The 19,645-nt window shown below is 56.6% G+C and overlaps 1 protein-coding gene across 1 annotated transcript in view; it reads right to left on the bottom strand.

The window, feature by feature from the left end:
• Positions 1-871: 871 nt before the first annotated feature.
• LHX4 (LIM homeobox 4) overlaps positions 872-19,645 on the bottom strand; it is a 45,822-nt gene continuing 27,048 nt past the window's right edge. Inside the window, exons 3-6 of the mRNA XM_037035159.1 lie at positions 12,695-12,897; positions 8,290-8,444; positions 7,754-7,925; positions 872-5,665 (exon numbers count right to left, since the gene is read on the bottom strand). Coding sequence (XP_036891054.1) covers positions 5,271-5,665; positions 7,754-7,925; positions 8,290-8,444; positions 12,695-12,897 — 925 coding nt within the window. The 3' untranslated portion in view covers positions 872-5,270. The remainder of the gene's footprint in view (positions 5,666-7,753; positions 7,926-8,289; positions 8,445-12,694; positions 12,898-19,645) is intronic.

The following is a 19,645-nucleotide window of genomic DNA, read 5'->3' as shown; positions in this document are numbered from 1 at the left end:
GAGCATTTAAAATGTGGCTAGTATAAGGAACTAAACTTCTGGTTTTATTTAATATCAGGCAACTTACGTATATATAGCCACAGGTGGCCAGTAGTCACACTGCTGGATCATGCACCTCCATTTGGATCTTCTCTGCAACCACACTGCTAGTCACTAATGGAAAAAGCACTGTATGGTTTTTCCTAGGTGGGACTCCGGCTCCAAAGAAAAGTTATGAGGTTTTTTTATTTTATTGATTTTTAGAGAGAGAGAGAAGAAGGGAGAAAGAAACATCAATCTGTTGTTCCACTTAAATTTCCATTCATCGGTGGCTGCTTATTAGTGCCCTTAACAGGGGTTGAACCCACAACCTTGGCGTAGCAGGACGATGCTCCGACCAACTGAACTACCCAGCCAGGGCCTATGACTTCCCACTACACTTCAGGTCCTGCACACTAACAGAGCCCCCTGCAGAGAAAAAATTGGAATGGAGGTTTCCCTAGAAAAGCTTGTCCAAGGCCCCGATGACTCTGATGAGGTGTTTCTGTCTGCCCACCTCACACCGATGTACACATTTGCACACACTTTCTTGAGGGAGAAACAGTAACTAAAAACTATGGGGCAGATGGGCGTCCTCTGCCCTGTCCCTACATCTAGAATCAGGGACTGGGCCCCAGAAAACTGCCAGGAGGAACATCGCAGACCTTCCTCTAACCAGCCCCTCGCTGGGCTGTTCTGGTATCTGTGGCTGTGAGTGCTTCTGGCGTTCGGTGTTGTATGCGGGAGCTTTCTCCTGGTGCTGAAATGGTGCCCTGCCAGCACAGCTTCATATTTGATTTAAGTCAAGAGCAAAAACCTCCAGAAAGCCAAATAAAAAGCAAGACACACCAGCTTCTAAAGAACTTCCGTGTTTATTTGACATAGTTTGACCATACACATCTCATGCCGGCACACAGGAGGCATATTTTACAAACAAACGCACCGGCTTCTCTGTTCCAAAGTCACGTGGCAATAAATAAGGGTGGGTGGGTCTTTTTTTCCCCCGTTTCCTTTTTCTTTCCCCTAGCAAATGAGACATCATTTCTTTTCACTGTACAAAATTTACACTGCGAAGGGTGAGGGCAAGAATCCAGAGCTTAGGGGGCCTGGGGCTCTGAGGTCTGAGTGCAAGTTCAGGGCGGCATGTGGGACCCTACAGCCGCCGTGAACCTGCCCATCTGGCTGAACAGTCCTCGAGTCGGGGAGCACAAATGACTCTCGTCTCTCGGCGGGCAGCAGATGAGGGTGGGCTGTCCTCCTCTGTCCACCTGAGCTCGCCCCCTCCAAGCAAAGGAACGCTCGGCATACCTCCAAACCTGCAGCTTCCCCTCACCAGAGCTAGCAGCATGGAACTGTGCTTTCGGGGGCCTACCAAGCAGAGTGTGGGTGGGATGACTTTGCTGGGCTCTCTCTCTCTCTCTCTTTTTTGGCTCCTGTCATCGTGGGAGAGCAGTTGGAGCAACGACAGCAAGAAAAAGGGCCAACTGACCAATCCAAGAGACAGCCAGCCAGCAGTGTGCTTTTTAGTTCGCGTCCAGCGTGCCCAGAGCCCTCAGCAGCAGGCAATAAAACAAAACTCATTTCCGCCTAATTGAATTTGTCTTCATCTCACGGTTTCCAATTTTTAAAGTGCAATGTTTAAAAATGAGCCTCCTCGGTCCTTCCAGGCCCTGCTGGCCGAGGAGGTATGGTTATGATTTCCATGGTTATAACCATGTTGTCAGTAGTGGCGTAGGGGGGGGCGGTGCAGGAGGGAGCATGAGTGCTGGAGCACCGCGGCCCAGAACACAGCTCTCGCTCAGCAGAAGCCTCCCACCCCCTCCTGCAGGGGGGCACTTACTGCAAGAGAACCTGCCTGGGCCTCGGAGAGGGTTGTGTCTTTTGTTCTCCAATTACGTATGCTTCCTGCAAACTGAACGTAAAGAGGAAGATCGAATGGCCTCCAATGATCTGAGTAGATTTCATATTTTATATTGGCAAAAAAAAAATCCAACTTTTAGAGACCCCCCTAAATGTTTGTCTTATGTCTTGCTTGTGTTCTCTTTCCCTGGCATTTCACTGCATTAGGCTGCAGGAATATGGTATCAGTGTGGTGGCTGGTTTTCACTCTACATTATATTCATAGACAGAAAGGAGTTCGCCTCTGGTTGCACTGCAAGTCCCTGGAAGGGCCAGACCAGCCTTCCCAACCTCGGGATTTTCCCAGTGGGCCAGCACAGCCCTTGCACTGGGGACTTCTTCCGGGGTTTATTACTTTTTAGGGCATATAGATTCTCCCATAGCCCCATGGGTCCCATCTTTGCTTATACCAGCTACTACTGGAAACTAGGGTGTGGTGGGTTTTTTAATTATCAGTTTGCTCCTGGATTCAGAAACCCCCTACCCTAAGGTCTGTCCGCTGGGTGCCGCAGACAAATGTTGCTAGTTAACTGCTCTCCTGGAGCCAAAGATGCAAATTGCTCTAGGAAGTCTCATTTCATTTTAAAAATGCATCCACGTCATTTTAGCAGGGGGGCCACCGCTCCCAGGTAGCACCTTATAGCTCCATCAGAGGCTGCTGAGCAGTGGCAGAGGGCCTGGAGAGGACCACACAGTAGTGTCCTGTGCTCTCCGTCCCCGAGCCGCAAAAGGGCCAAGGAACAGTCTCGACATGCAGTGGCACCTGCCAGTGCATAATGCTAACCCCACTCGCGAGGACAGCTGCGTAAAACCTGAGGCCTGTCACGGCTGTGCCTGCCGCTGCCTGGAGAGGTGGCTCCGGGGACCTCAGCTCCCCCCGGCTTGGTGGCCAGCACTCTGAGAGTTCCTGCAGCCAGCCAACCTCGCCCAAACCAAAGCAGCTCCCACGACAGTCAGCTGCACTGCTCACAGAGTCCCTGGCAACTGTGACTAATATGGAGGAGGAAGGCCTCCCACTCCCCCCAGCCATGGACTAGGGCGTGAGCAGGAGTAACTCCCATACTAAACAAAAACCGGTCAACTGATCTTAAAACACAGTGCTGCCCCTGGGGTGGAGGGGCGTGCTACTTCAGAGAGTCCGCTCTCCCTGTACTATGCTCACCCCACATAAGGCAGGGCCTCTGAGCCCCCAGGAGCCCCTACGCCAGGTGGTCAAGCTGCAACAGTGATCTGGGGTGGACAGTCCTGACTGGTCAGTGCCCGGCACAGTCTTTCCCCTGCGCACTGCGAGCAGCCTGCTAAGAACAGCGCATTCGAGAATCTATCCTCCAAAAAGATGCCAGCACATGCCTTTCCTTCACGGGGCTCATGATCTTTGCCACCCCCCACTGTTTGGTTACGGGGAACTGTCTGGGCTCCACCCTCCCTCATCCCTGCTCCTGGAGCCTCAGAAAAAACAAGCACCTACATTTGCAGGCTCCCCGAGCAAAACTCGCCATTGCAGCATGTCCAAAAAAGAGGGGCCGCTACAAAACTGAGCAGAGAAAAGGTGGCCTGAAGGCTGATCCCCGAAATTTATGGACTACTTATCATAAAGAAGCCCGACTGACCGTGGTTTCGTCCTGGGAAGGCGTCTACAGAAAATGCAGCGGCCAGAGAGGAAGAGCTTATTTCTTCCTTGAGCCTCCCTGGCACACTCTTCGATCCTTGCGGTCCCCAAAAGGTGACAAATAACGAAAGACAGAGTCCTTAGCATCTTGGACCCCATCACTTCATGCGAAAGAGAGACAATGCCTTCTTACCCTTCCCTACTCTGCGGGTCTTGGTTAAGACCACAGGAGGCCAGGAGGAGCAAACCGATTCCTGGCAAATGCCCAGTGTGCCCATGGACGACCCCTGCCGGACCGAGGGCTGGCGCATAAGTGGGGGGCGCAGCACTGTTCACGATGCTATTTCCCACCGAAGGGCAGTCTGCTGAGGTCTGGCAGCTCACAAAGCAGGGGTTGGCCTTGCCCTCGCCTCAGGCCTGGTGACCTGCTGGTGCAAACCCACAAGCTGTGAGGCGACCCTGCCTTTGGCCGCAGAGCTCCCCATCCTGAGCAAGTGCAGGGCCGGAGCACCCCAGGGCCTGGCGTGAGGCCAGCTGGCAACCCAGAAACCCAGACAGATGCCGCCTAGGGACCACTTGGAACCTACTGCACAATTTTAGGGCTGCTCCTTAAACAATTCCTCCCAACTGAAATGGGCCAAAAAGCATCGCTAGTGCTAGGAAGAGGCCAAGATGTTCTCCAACCGAGTATGCTAGCACAGCAGAGAGAGCTCTTGTTTTTAAAGGGCAGGGGAGGGCTGGCTGCAGGTGGGCGGGCTTGCAAACTCAACCGAACCTACTCCCTCAAAACAAACACTCCAGGTGCTCTCAGCCTGCAGCCTGGCATCTGCTGATCTGGTCTCATGGACTGCTCGCTGGGACTCCAAACGGGTCCACAAACACTTCCACTGATTGTCATTCCGGTCTCTCCACATTTTAGCTTCGACCATTTCAGAACCCACACATAACCTGTCCTAGTGGAATACATGACATGAGCAAATCAAAAAGGCACATCGCGCTCCGTCCGAGGGGACTCGCCGGCGGCCGCTGGGACGGTGCAGGGCCACTCAGCTCCAGCCTCGGCGTCGCCTGCCATGAAAGCCACTTCTTGACATCGGGGACGGACTGCGTGGTGTGCGCGGGATTCCTCACAGACCACACCTGACAAATATTCTCCAGCTCGCACTCCTGGAGCGGAACGAAGTCCTATTTTCCCCAGCAGATGAGCAAGGACAGGGCGCGTTTCACCATCAAACCGTGGCCCGGCAAAGTTTCCACGGACCTTCAATAAGCGACTTCTTTTATTTCGAAACTCATTTTTCTTATGCTGAAGGGATGTGCTGTCTCCACTTCAGGAACCTCAGTTCTGGCGAGAGCCCTGGTCGGGGATGGGGCATCTTGGGAGACACACCGGTTGGAGCAGAATTCCCAAAGGCTAGTGTGGCCTCGCACGGTCACCTCGGCCACCAAGCACTGAGCAGCCAAAGCTTGTAAGCAGGGTGGGGGAGGGAGCCAACAAGCCAGCACCCCAGCGCTCGAGGCTCTGCCCCCTGTGCTGTGTTCTGAGAGGGGGCCGCCCCCCACCACGTCCACGGCAGAGCAGCCCCCCAGCGAGGTGACCTCCGAGGGGGTGGCAGAGCACTTCCATTGAAAATAATGGAAGTTCAACGTGGCGCACTTGGGACCCTAAAAAGGCAAGTCTCTTTCGATCCTCGAAGATAATCGTCTCGAGCCAGGAGGGCAGGGAGGGCAGGGAGGACGGAGTTTAAAAAGGAGGGTGATCCATCTCATCGAGCCAAGAGGCTGGGCTGGTAGGAAAGTCGGGGTAGCCTACACTGCTCCCTGTGGAGATGTCAGAGGTGGGCCCCCCCGCCATGGCTCTCAGCGTCTGGCTCACACCCTGCCCTGTGTGCGCAATGATGCCCAGATTACTGTCCACCGTGTAATCCAGCCCATTGAGCAAAGGAGCGTGGGACGGCAGGGGTGATATGGAGGATGGGGACTGGGGGACTCCATAGGGGCTCCCATCCCTCAAGTCCTGATAGGGTTGTCCCGTCCCGTCCATGGAGAAACTCCCATTCATTAACTGTCCTCCGGCAACGTCCCCCACGTTGCCGTAGATCCTACTGGCGTGGCCAAGTTCTGAGAGAATTTGATCTTCTGTGGACAAAAGAACGAAGATTCATGGTCAGCCGGGTAGGACTCCAGGGACCCCCGCTCTCTACAACCTAGGGACACGCACGGCCGGGAAGGAAGCCAGGGGACCACAGCTGCCTCGCCACCATGCAGGGGTCAGGTACCAACATGGCAGCCTGGTGCCCAGAGGCCAACCCACATCAGGGGGGAAACGAGAAACCCCTGCGGAGGCTAAATACCTAGGGCCCAGAAGTCTGCACAGTGTTGGCTGAGCCGGTGGGTCCCGTGTCGCTCCCGTGCTACGGGGCTCTGGCCACACTGGGGACTGTGAATGCCCCACGTCACAGTGGAAGCTTTGTGGCCACAAGATTTAATCTGAAAGCTTCCAAGCGAGCAAAGTGCTTGAGTGAGCTGGTTGGGAAACAAGTAGACCCATGTAGTGAGGGTAAGCAAAGGAACACCCTTGGTCACCTGTACAGGGTCCTTCTGGTCTACCTAGAAAAGACATTTACTACCCAGGGACTTGGATTCTCTGTCTAATAAGGTCTCCACTGGGGGCAGTGTTGACTTGATTGAGACAAATGGACCTTCTCGTCTCTTGGAGAATTTCATTAAGGACATCTAATGGGATCTTTGCCACCTGGAAGAAGTCACCTCTCCAACAGAGTTCGACACTTTGAGTCTTAGGAAACACAGGGTTCTACAATTACATCATTGGAAACTCCCAGTGATGTGTCATCCTGGGGACCCGCCTGCACTCATCAGAAAGGAGCTACAAAGTAAGACCTGACGATCCTCTACATTCCCGGCACTGGTTTCAGCAGCTCGGACCAGATGAAGTGGCCCTCCCCACCCTGTCCACAGGCCTAGGGGGTGAGTGGAAGGCCCTTGAGCCGTCCCCAGGGCCCAGGACGGACCTCTAGGCTGAGCAACCGTCCCTGCAAGTCGTCGTGTTCCTGGTGGGCAGCCTGTCCCACCCTCTGCCCCACAGGCTTTCCTCTCCCCACCGGAGCCTGGGCTCCATGTCCTGTCCAGGCCCCCCCGAGACTAGACTTCAATGCTCACCCCTTCTGACAGCCTGCCCCCCACTCCACCCAGGGACATGAAGAGGAGGGGAGGTACCACATGACCTTTAGAAGGGGCAGGCAGATGAAGGCTCAGCGCCACGGTACCACAGCCATTATTTGGCCTTCTGCCTGTGCCTGTCACCCCATGGGACCAGGGCCCACTGTGGGACAATCATCTCCAAACACACCCAGAGTCATTTGTGTGTATTGGTCCCCACAGTTGCACTGTGCGGTGAGCAAGGATGTGGCCACTCCCCTTTCATAGGCGGGGAAACTGAGGCTCAAGAGAATCGGGTCAGTACACAGAGCCATAGCTGGAATCCTGACTTCGGACCCTGTGTGGTATTCTTCCCTCCCCTGCAACAGACGGCCTTCTTCCATGTTTGCGGCTCAAGGTAGAACAGTTACAGCTATTTGCAAACAACCTAAGGACCCGCAACATGCAGCCATCTGCAATTTTGCTGATGCACCGATTTCAACATAGCGCATGCTGCAAAGCATCTGTGCAGTGGGGTGGCAGAAAGTGCAGGGCAGGGGGGTGGGGGCGGGATTCGGAAATGAGGCAGGTCCCATCTCCCCTGCACTCACAGTAGTGATTCCCCAGGGCAGAGGGGCTGGCCAGCACGTCCTCCCCACCACCAGGAGAGGAGAGAGGGGTAACTCTAGGGAATCCCCGGGTGGGGGTGGAGGGAGCCAGGGCCCCTGCAGAGGGAAGAAATGCAAGGCAAGACGGGCTGAGCACACAGGCTGAGACCCAGCTCTGCTCACAGCTGCTCGGGCTGGCGAGGGAGCCCCAGTCAGCAGGAAAGGGGGGGGCGTGGGGCTCACGGTGCTGGGGAACCCAGCTTCCACTCTCAGCAGCAGAGCTCCCCCAGTTTCTGAAAGGGCCAGTGCCATGTCCCCCCACCCACCGCTACGGCCAGTTGCAGGGGAAAGCCTGCATCGGGGCGGGGGTTGTCAGGGCCTCGAGAAGGTCAGGAGTACAGATTACTGCTTCCCAGGGGCCAGTTCTGGGGCCCGGCCTCGCCCCTCCAGCCCTGCTCACCTCGGAAGCTCAGCTCACTGTCACTGACCCCACAGTCCTCCGCAGAGCTCTCCTTCTCCTGCTTGCTGCCTCCCCGGCTCCTCTTGACGCTCTTATAAAGCTGTCCCCAGCGGTGCCGCCCCGCATCCTTCTTCAGGCGCTTCTCCTTGGCCCTTCTGTTCTGAAACCAGACCTGCCACACATGCGCACACTCGGAGGATGCCCACCAGGAGCCCACAGCCCCCAGGGTCCCCGAGATGACAGGGACTGAGGCCTCGGCAGGCAGGACTCGGAGCCTCAGAAATCTCTCTCCGATGTGGTGAATTCCCTGGGGGCATGGCCCTGAGCCCAACTCCCCAAGAAGGTCAGTGATGCTGCTGATGGTCAGTGACACATCATGTTTGTCACTCCCCAAGTAGAGGAGTGACAGACATCACGTAGCGGGCACAGACATCACGCAGACTGGCCCAGCATGCCCCGCAGCCCTGCTCCCGGCCCCAGGCCCTGCAGGAGTGGCGCTGGGTCCCTGGTCCCCGGATGGCCAAGATGTGTCTCACCTGCACAACCCTCATGTCCAGACCGGTCTCCGAGGACAGCTGCTCCCGCACATGCCGGGCGGGCTTCGGGGAGTTCTTGTAGGCATTCTTCAAGGTCTCCAGCTGCTTCGCTGTGATGGTGGTCCGGGGCCGCTTAGCTCCGGCCTCCGAGTCATCTGCAGTGAAAACCCCTTATTGGGTTCAGCCCACCCAACGCTCCTGGGTCCGGTCCCCATTCCTCACATAACCTTGCCTGCTGTGGGCAGGGCAGTGGGGAGGAATGGCGGATGTCAGAGTGGAGCCTTCTCAGGCCCGGGGAGCCCACTCCACAGCCTGCACCACAGCCTTCCTGAGTCACTGAAACACAAGGGCACCACTGTCCTCCTTCCGGCCTCCCTGTCCCCTGCCAGCCCAGCCAACACAGGGGCTCTCATCAGACTGAAGGTCCAGTGCCACGCATCTCCCTGTCATGGCCGGTGCTCTGGTTGGACATCCTTGTGTGTGATTACCAGCTCTGTGAAGGTGAGCGAGCCAGAGTGAAGCTTGTTCTGGGCCACCCCACACGCTCCTGCCTCTTCCCCCACCAGGCACCTGTGTCTCCCCAGGTCCCACCCATCACACCCCTTCCTTTGCCACGGGTTCCCCAGGCTCACAGCAGGGGTGGCCTGTGTGCGTTCACTAGTCACCTACAAACTGTCCAGTGGCTGTAAAGTCAATTTGGTGGATTAAAAATTGTGAGGAAATGAGCCCCTGCTGGGGTGGCTCAGTGGATTGAGTGCTAGCCTGAGAACCAAAGGGTTGCCGGTTCGATTCCCAGTCAGGGCACATGCCTGGGTTTCAGGCTGGGTCCCCAGGAGGGGGCATGAGAGAGGCAATCATTGATGTTTCTCTCCCTCTCTCCCTCCCTTACCCTCTCTCTAAAAATAAAAATTAAAAAAACTTTGAGAAAACGAGATGAATGGGAAGGGACGGGGTGGGGTCAATCAGGGCAAGCATTGTTTCATGAAACTTGTTTAGTGTCCGCTGTGTAAACGTGAGTGTTAAGTTGAAACGACGTAAAATGAGTTTCTTGCTCTGGATCATAATCAACATTTTTTTGAAAAATACTGGTCAAGGGTAAAGCCAGCTACTGTGTCTCTGCTACCTTCCTACCTTCCTCTCTTTTTTTTCCCCTCCTCTCCATTCAAAAAAACCCTCTCTTAGGAACAATGATAATATCCAGCCTATATTGCCCACCTACCCTGCCTGGGGTCGGTAAGAGCTGTGTGGGCCCACAGTGCTCCCGACAATTCTGAGAGGTTTTTCCTGGCATCAGGAGACTGGGGTTCTTGCTGAGCGAGGGATAGAGGCATGCTCGGTCTGCCCTCCAAAGCCTGGGCCACGCACACAGGGGAGGGAGACGAGGCAGCGTGTCCTCTGTTCTCCCTGGGCTGGTTTTCTCCCCAGCAGAGCTTCTGTCTTCCTCAAACCCTGGCCACCAACCCACTCACCCCCACCCCCACCCAGAGTCCGGAACCCAAAGAGGAAGGATTCCAGAGCCCCTGTTTTCCAGGCGGACACGCAGGGAAACCTCCAAGACACATTACTTTAAATTCCGTCTTAAGGAGTCATTCCCGTAAGTATAGAGGTGCCAGCATGACAGCTTTGGGTTTCAATATAAAATAGTGCACTTTAAAATACCTATACAGCCTCTATAGGTAAAATGTGAAATAATGAAACTGCCCCCCAAATTGAACTCATCGAGGACGTCTTCACTTTCGAAGCAGGTTGCCCTAGTGAATTAGATGGGGTCGGCGCCACGGCCAGGCTGCCGGGACACGCCCGTCACCCTGGGTTGGTGGCGTGTGGCTGCCACACTCTGTATGCACAGGACTTTCTTCTTGCGATGATGAGGACTCTCACGCTGTTATTTCAACATTCACTGTTATTATCATTTAAAATCTTCTTCCTATCCTATAACAATGTCATCCAAGTATTCATTAAGTCGTGGTGGCCGCGCTCACACTGAAAAATGGACCCCAAAATCAATAGCTTTGGGACGGAAGTTAAGTGTGATAAAATGCTATGAGGAAGGCCAGGCAAGACCACGATGCCCTGGACTGTTAATTTAGGAGAGAGCGTTCTGCAAGGTATGAGGGGGAGTGCTGCGAAAATAAAACGTGGCATTAAGGCAAAGATACACTTCACCGGTTATGGATTTATGTGCTCCCAGAATACACCCCCTCCCCTGACTTTTTACATTAATTCCGATGGGAAAATTAGCCTGAAAATATGTTAGTTTTGAATTATGTAGGTCCTCCTAGTACTTGTCCCTGGCACAAAATGCAACCTCATTACACTGAAGATGAGAAGATCCGGGGAGATGTAACAGATGAATGAAATCGCTCACACTAACGTACACACAGCAGCTATCAGACCCTTTGTGTAACACGCGGAGGGGAAGTAAGCCTGAACTGGGGTGTGAATCGGCAAGCGGGGATTAAAACATCCAAAGAGAAAGCCAAATGTCCCACAGGGGACAGCGGTCCCCCGCCTCACTGTCGGTGGAGATGAGGGGGCCCATCGGAAGTACTTTCGGCTCCTTGAAAACGTAAAGGTGGTCCCACCCCCTTTTGCGTCTCTCCTCCATGCAGGCTCCGCCCTCATTTAACATCCCACTCCGCACGCTTACTCCTATCAAAGCCCCAGGAAACTGCCCTGTGTGGCAGGGGCTCTTGTCCCCCCGTAGGCAGCTAAGCAGCCCGGGCTCCATCAGGCACAGAGCTTATTAAGGGATCCCGCCTAGTAGGTGACCCAGCAGAGATGCCCACCCTCTCCTTGGTGCCAAAGAGGTGTGCCATGGTGCAAATAACCTTCACGCCGTGTTGCCCCGGCCTGCCCTGCTAGCCTGTCCTTCCCCTGAGCCATCCACAGCAATGCAGACACCAGGCTGGGGCGCTCAGGATCTGATTGTGGCCGCTGACCCCAGGAAGCAGCCGGGGCCCCCGGGCCGGCCCTGCAGCCCCAGCACCTGGTGACGGGCACCCGAGCCCATCCACTCTGATGGTTTAGCCCCGACAAGCCACCCTAATCTCCTGTGACATCGTAATGGACTCCAAAGCAACAGCATCCAGTGAGCTTTAAGGAACCAGAGCAGATAAATGCATTAAGGCAAAGAGGCTGGGACTGGGCTAACAGAGGCCCCAGAAAGAGGAGAAAGAGACTGAAGGCCTGTCCACACGAGAAGGCCGAGCTGGGGGTGGTGGGAGCTAGGGGGGTCCCTGACCTGCCCCGCCTCCTCACCACCACAATCGCTTTATGTTAAACTAGTTCCTTGAGCAAACACAGTTTCTCTGTGTGGTGATCCGACCTAACTGACCTATGTGTGAGGGCCCAGGAAAGCTCTGGAAGGCCACCCAGGAAACTGTTGTCACTTTCTGCTCTCTCCATCGAGCCCAGAGCTGTTGGGCAGCTGCTTTCTGCAGCGACCCCCCCAGGGGATAAACTCCTTGTCGGTGGCAAACAACCTCGCTCTTCTGTGAGTTTGTGCTTCTGAGATGCCCAGGTTGGGTTTGGCCAAATGCCACCTTTGGGGCCAATGGAGGGTACCCCCCCACCCAGGACACGGCTGTGAGTGAGGAACCTAAAGTGGGGAGAGGGGCACAGGAGGGAGCCATCAGACTGGGCCTTCCCAAGTGGACCTCGGAGGAATGGGGGGTCCAGGCCCAGTCTAGGCCCTAGAAAGACCCTGGGCTGCTGTGGAACATGGCATTGGAGGGTGGGAGCAGCCGCCACTTGTCTGGCTGCAGATCAGCCACAGACCATGGGCAATGACCCTGAGGTGGCAGGGAGGGTGGTGGGGAGGGTGGAAGCTATGTGGCTGAGCAGGGGTCTCCCTGAATGTGGACACTGGCTGAGCACTTGCTCCATACCAGGAGCATCGGGAGACACAAGGAGTCGGTGCCCCTAAGTCGCCGCCCCCCACAAGGCCCTGGGCTGAGACGGGAAACAGGGTACAGAGAACTGGAGCCCACGCTCCTCGTCCCAAGGGTGACTTAGGCCAGCGCTAGGGCTCTCGCTGGCTGAAGACTTTGAGTGTGGGGGTGCTAAGTAACCGTGCACCCCAATGTACAAGACTAAGAGCAACCCCAAGCGTCCACTGTAGACAGATCACCTTCCAGCCCCACCCCAACCAGGCGAGAAGCCACCGAGAATAAAACACAAGGTCCTGGCCGCCCTGAGCCGAGTGTGGACGAGTACACTCTCAGTAACCACCACTCGGTCACAGTTCCCTGGAAGCAGCTAGTGCTGAGGGTGACGTTGACAGCTAACTGTCCCTGCTGAGAGGTGGCAGCAGGGCTCCAAGAGACCCAGACGAAAGGTCACCAGGCAGAGGGCCTGCCCCACGGAAGGTCCGGAGCAGGGACGCGCAGGGCGGCGCTGTTACCGTTCTGCTTGGCCGTCTCGTAGTCCTCCTTGCACACCAGCCGCCCGTCCTCCATGAGGTAGAACTCGTCCCCCGTGGCCAGCTGCCGGTTACAGATGATGCAGGCGAAGCAGTGCAGGTGGTAGACGAAGTCCTGCGCCTTGCGGACCACCTGGGTGGGGGGGATGCCCTGCTGGCAGGCCGTGCATTTTGTGCCGAAGCGCCTGTGGGGGTGGCATGAGACGATCAGGGCTCAGGGGGCGGCCGGCGTCCTCCCACCTTCCGTGGGCCCCTCTCCCGCCCGACCGCTCCAGGGGCGTCCGCGGGCGGACATCAACCCCTGGGCCAGCCAGCGCTTACCACCTGGTCCCTCAGCCTCTCACTGGCCTCGCTGCTCTGTGTCCGGGCTCTTTAACCACAAAATGAAGGAGCTGGGTCATAACTGGAGTCTCCAGTGCCTTTGGGAAGGCTGACATCCCAGGGCTCAAAATCGCCCAATGAACGCCCATCGACACACCCGGGACCAAGCAGCGGGCAGCTTCACCTCCGCCTCCCGTTTCTCCAGCTCCGTGGAGAGGCACAGAGGACCGGCCCCTGGGGTGACTGTGTGCGCCCAGGCTGCTGCGCCCACAGCAGCCGGCACAACCTATCGGCACATGCTCCTCCCCAAGCAGCCTGCGCCGGTGGCCCGGCTCCACCCCAGCAGCCCAGAGACATGGCATTGGGGACAGCAGAGCAGGTCCCCCCTTCTCTCTCCTGCCTCACCCTCCATCCAGCGCACACCAAAGCCCCGCCAGGCTGGCCTCCATCTCCTTCCCATGCACAGCCTCTGAGATGTGGGTTGGGGGGGACTGCAGTTTCTTGTCCCTGTGCCACTCAGGCCAGGAAATCTACACACTTATTTGAAAACACCACCTCAGACCCATCCTGGTCTACGCTTCTCTGGACCAGCACCGAGGCGAGAGGAAGGCACCTGCAGCCACCCTGGGCCGAGGTTAGGAAGGAAAGGGCCAGGGACATCTAGGAAATATAGTCCAGTGGGTCCTTTAAGCTCCTTTCCCCATCCCAGCCACTGATACAGAGCCACACCAGCGGCCAGAGCAGGCAGCAGGAATTTGGGGCCGCTCTGCTGCAGGTGAGCCTTCCCCGCTTCAGGAGGGAGACGGGAGGGGTTGGGGAGGCGGGGGCAGAGTTTAAAACAGCAATCAACCTAATTATTCATGACATTTCACACAGCACAACTTTATCTTCTTCAGGATGAAAGACTTCGCCTAATGGATCTGGGGAAGGTTTGATTTTAATGGTCCTTTTAACTAATGCTTATAGGCAGCCTGATTTCCCCTGAAAGGACAGTACATATTTCATCCACATTAATACCAAATAAATTAATTATGGTCGTGGCTATCATGATGAATCCCAGATTAATGCAGAATGATGGGCCTCGCACGCAGTAATGACACCTGCTGGGGGGACTGGAGCAGACGAGACCAGCTGTGGCTTCGGAGAGAAATGGGGGTCTCTGAGCCTGGAAGGGCAACCCCGAAAGAGCAGGAGTGGGGCCCAGAGGACTGCTCTTCGGAGACGAGATCTGAGATCTGAGCTGGGGCACGAGGGGCTGAGGCATCCAGCTTGGAAGGACCGTGGACCCCTGAGCTCCCGGGAGAGCTCTTGGTTTTGTGGAGGGTGGGGGGAGGGGTGCAGTGCGTGGAGCGGGTCTGTCTACAGCAGCCAGGACAGGGCTCTGTAAAGCACCCCCAGGCTCTTAAAAATCAGGCATCCAGAGGGGGCCCTGAGCTTCCGGTAGATTCTCAAAGGGGCCCAACCCAGAAAAGTAGAGTTAGCATGTGTGGAATCGTAAATCAGAAAATAAGCATGTTTTCAAGGGACGCACGCACGCAGAAATGGCTGGTCGTGAGGACGGAGAACAAAGCACACTATCAGCCCTAGTCCTACACGATCAGTTCAGGGCACAACGTCACACCTGCCGGCACGCAGGTGCGAGCCAGGCTTCCTCCACCACGGCCGCCTAAGTCCACGGTGTGTGTCAAAGAGGAAGGTGGGCAGGCACCCGGCTCTACCCTGCATGAGTATGTGTGAGTGTGTGTGTGTGAGTGTGTGTGTGAGGGTGTGTGTGAGGGTGTGTGAGTGTGTGTGTGAGGGTGTGTGTGTGAGGGTGTGTGGGTGTGTGAGTGTGTGTGTGAGTGTGTGTGTTTGGGGGAACAATGCAGAAGGAGGCCTAGACACAGGGGTGGGCAAACGTAGGTTCACAGTTGTGAGTACACACAACACAGAGTTTATTCTCGTATTGTGATTACTTATTAATTATTGTATTATTTTCCATACAGGCAACTGTAAGCCTACCGCAGCCCCACCCTGCATGTGTTACTACAGCGTGTTTTCAAAATGCCTGTGGTTTTTGCATCCGGACCGGACCAGTTCTCAAAGCTGGTGTTTAAAATAAAATAGAGCCTTCATCACGCTCCCTGAAGAAGCAGCCCAAAGCTGGGTGCCAACACCGCAGCACAGGCAGCTCCAGAGAGGCACTGGGGTTTTCCAAAAAGCAAGTCCCCTCCTTCGGGGAAGGGGACAGACCAAGGTGGGGAAGGGACAGACCAAGCAGGCGGAGGCAGGACCCCCCAGGGGCCTGCCCCAGGGAGCGGGCCACCCTCTCTCACCACCACCAAGCAGACAGTGGCTTTCAGGAACCAGAAACCCAGTGACACCAGCGCCCCGGAGACATGAAAGATAACGGGGGTGTAAATTTAATCTGCATACCGACAGTGATTCATGCATGAGGGTGGCGAGTGCACAAGAGGAATGAAAAATAAATGGACTCTCCCACCAGCGTTTTTTAGCAATTGAAGCAATTCTCCTGATTGTGGGATTTACAGTGATGGTACGTGGACGTTGTTCCTTATTACCTTGCTCCCCTGGAGCACAGCAAGTGGGACACTTGGTGAGGGGCTGCGTGCGCTCCCCCGGCCCACGGGGTGCCCCCACCACGGCCCAGCCCCGAGGGGCACCCCAAACCCACTCGCTCTCAGAGCCAGGGGAGCCGGCATCGGGTGCCATCCTGCAGGGCTATGAGGTCGCTGGCTCTGAGTCTCAGATCTAGAACCAGCCAGAGCCACAACCACAGCCTGGCCACCCAGCTTCTGTGACAGTGAGACAGCGTGGTTACAACTCCCTGGTCCAAAATGAGGTCTGACTGTGAACTTGGCTGCTACACAGAGAAACAATCCTCTAACCAACCTGACCAAATCTGAAGGATGCTGGAGGTAGGGGCAGAGCTGGACACTGGCCAAGGGGAAAGCTTCCTGGGGATTTCTCAGATAATCCCCCCTGCATCCTACCCCTGAGCACCTACTGTGCGCAGGGCCCGGCCCACTCGGGTGCAAACTGGCCCCACTCTTCAGCACAGCCTCTCTGGTCAATTCCAATGGCTGTGCCCGGCGTGGGGCAGGCAGCAGAGACCACTGGGTGGGGGTGACCACGTGCGCGCCGAACGCCTGGACCACTCCTGAAAACTGGTGTCCACAGCCACCAGGGGACTGACACCCAGCTGCTTTTCTAAGAAGGGACTTGAACTCCAGGTTGAAATGAGGCCCACAGTTTCCTAAAACATCCACTTTCCACCCCGCTTTGCTGTCATCGCCACGCTCATTCCACACACGTCTCCCAAGTGCCCTGCCCAAAAGGCAATACCTTCCACTAGGTGAGAAACAGAGGCTCCGACCGGGGAGGTGCTGGCCTCCGCTCACACCAAAAATAAGGGAGAGGCCCAGGGTTTGAACTTGGTACTTCCGACGGGACAGCTAGTAGACAGCAGGGGCCAGAGGCAGCAGACATCCCCTGAGAAGCCGGGCGCGGTCTTTACCCTAGACGGGAACCTGGGTGGAAGGGCCCTGTCCCCCTCAGGTGTTGTCAGCTGCTTGGAGCCACTGAGCATGAAGCTGCCCTGAAAGCCTTTACCTCCTGGAGTGTCCCCTCACTCACACACACACACACACACAAACACACACACACACACACCAACAGTCACACCACATTCGCCACCTTTTGTCCTGCTGGCTGGGTCAGGAGTGAAGGGCCCGGGTCTGCTGGCAAGGGACGTGCGCCCCATATCACTGTGACATTCGGGGACAGCTCCTGACCCCAGGAAGGGGGTCGGGCCTATGTCCTCACGCTCAGCCTGAGCTCCCATCTGCCGGTCTGTCTGTCCACCCTTCCTGCTCTTGAGAGGCCTGCTGGGACCACCCTCCAGGGCAGGGTGCCTGGTTCCTGCAGAGAGAGGGCACTGAGCAAGCACTGCAGGCAGCACACCTTCTAGAAACAGGGGCATGTACACCCCACCCCACCGATGTCTGGCCCATGCCTGGTTCTGAGTTCTGGCCTGTGATCAGGTACCATATGCCAGTCACCAAAACTGGATGGGAAAAAGGCTTCTGTTCACCGAGCACCTACTGTGTGCCACTGTAGGCACATGATCTGGCCTCGCCCTCGCCCCGTCTCCCACCTTCTCCCTCTCAAGCTTCCCAGCCTCAATCTCAGCTGGTTGCCCAGCTTCTTGTTTCCCTGGAGAAGAGAGAACTCTCAGCCAAGACCGGCCACACGCGCCCACCGCCCTGTCCACCCGCCCACCTGCCCGCCCTCTGCTTCCCACAGCAGGTCCATCCTCACTCCTGCACAAGGCCAGCCACCCACCTGGGCACAGAGTCCACTCTTCCTCGCCGACAGAGAGGATTCGGCCAGCAACTGTCCCCTGTGCCTCTCGCCTCATTGATTTTCCCTCTACCAGATCCTGCCCAGCTGCGTGCGGCAGGCTATTATTTCTGCCACTTACAGTCCCTCTTCTGACCCACCCACCTCCCTCCATCTACCCCCCCCACTCCCTCTCGAGCAATACTCCTGCTCCCCCCGCCCACCTCCTGAATCCACTCTGGTGATTCGTTTTATATGTCAAGTGGACCCTGGGCACCTGAATGTTTGGCCCCACATTATCCTGAGGGTGCCCATGAGGGTGTTTCTTTGCGGCCGTCACCTTTGAATTGGTGGACTGAGTAAAGCAGGTCGCCCTCCCCAGTGTGGGGGCCCCCTCCAGTCAGCTGACAGCCTGACGGGGACCGGAAGGAGGGCCCTAGAGCAGCAAGAGGGAGAGGTTTCTGCCTGACCCACAGGTACTGGCACGTTGGTCTTCTCCTGTCTTTGGACTTGAACAGAAGCATCAGCTCTTCTCCGGTCTCCAGCCTGCTGGCTTCAGACTGGAACTTACACTGTCAGCCCTTCAGGGTCTCCAGCTTGCTGACTGCAGATCTTGGGGCTTCTCAGCCTCCAGAATCACTCGACCCTCACAATAAATCTCTTCTCGCATGCACGCACTTGCACACACCCCTCCCGGACCTCCCAGCAGCACGGGCTCCCTGCCTCCCTTCCTTCTCAACACGACACTCACGTGGCCCCAGGACCCAGCTCTCCTGGCTCTGCTCTTCCTGCTGGCAGCTCCCCACACCTCCCACAGGGGACCCCTTCCCCAGGACCCCCAGGACCCCCAGGACCCCTTCCCCTTCCACACCCCTGGGGATTTCAGGTCCGCCCCCAGCCCAGACCTCTGGCCTGACCCCTGATGGGTACATCCCACAGCCTGCTCAGCATCTCTACTTGGTCGTCCAAAACCGGACTCCCACCCCTCCCAAGGCCTTCCCCAACTCCAAGAAGGGTGATTTCATTCTTTCCATCACTCAGGCTGAAAGCCTGGACACCCTCATCTGATTTGTCAGCAGATCCTGCCGGCTCTACCCAAAATGCCATCAAGGGCGAGGCCACTTCTCACCAGCTCCGCTGCTTGTCCGGCGTCACCACCCTGCACCCACCACCGCATCCAAACAGGCCTGCGGGCTTCAGCCCTCGGCCCACGTCCATTCTCCACACAGCAGCCACAGGGCTCCTGAGCTAGACCTTCTCACTCCCCTGCTCAAAAGCTTCCAGTGCCTGCTGGCTCCCTTAGAGCAAAAGTCAAGGTCGCTTTCCAGCCCCCATCAAGTTTCTAGCCTCTACTTAGCCACTCTACCTGCTTATTCGCCCCAGCCACCTGGCCCCTCTGCCCGGCACCGCTTCCTCAGCTTGGAACACCCTTCTCCAGATACCTGCCTGGCTCACTCCTGCGTGACCTACAGGTCACCCCTCCAACGTCACCTTCCCGGGAGGAGGGGACATTCCTTTCCCCTCTCCAGAGCACCCACCTCCCATGGATATCTTGCACATTGGCTGACCGTTCACTGTCACTCTCCCTCTCTGGGTGGCCAGCAGGGGTCGCATCTCTTTTGTTGCAGCGCCTAGTGTAGTACCCAGCCCCAGCTCTGTGTTCTGTGAATACTTGGTGAATAAATTACAAGTGGCCTACGCCTACAGCGCGCATTGATACCCTCCGCGGTGTGCCCACGAGGAAACAAGTTCAGAGAGCGTGGGTAACTTGCCGGGGGCCTCACAGCTATAGTGGGGGAGCTGGGATTTGAACCCAATGCTCTTCCTTGCTGGTGGCCATGGGGAGGCAGCCAGGGGGGGCAGGCCCGGCCCATGCCAGGCTCCCACATATGGGAGCCACCCCAGCATAGTACGCCGTCCCCAGGAAACAAAATAGGGCACAAGTTAATTTTATGCTCTAATTGCTTGGCGGTGATTTACCGCAGGCCGTATATTTTGCCCAGCCGACACTTCGCTATGTGTATTTATCTATCAGCGCACTTGACGGGTCGGCTGCGGATATTTACTGTTGCTGTGCGCACTGGTGTTGCCAGCACAAATCAGCGCCACAGCCACGTCACCCGCACGCCAATCCCGCCCGGAGTGGCCGGCCTTCCCCAGGCATTGGCAGGGCCGTACCCGGACAAGACCTGACACCGGAGAACGTTAGCACTTTGGGGAGCGGGGACACAGCCATCCCCACCCGCCACCATGCACACTCTCACTCACATC

This window comes from Sturnira hondurensis, unplaced genomic scaffold (assembly GCF_014824575.4).
Source record: "Sturnira hondurensis isolate 20B ecotype Veracruz unplaced genomic scaffold, ASM1482457v3 Scaffold0022215, whole genome shotgun sequence".
In the NCBI taxonomy this organism is placed as follows: Eukaryota; Metazoa; Chordata; class Mammalia; order Chiroptera; family Phyllostomidae; genus Sturnira; species Sturnira hondurensis.
The sequence above is the reverse complement of the archived record's forward strand: the minus strand, read 5'-3'. Positions and strand labels throughout refer to the sequence as shown.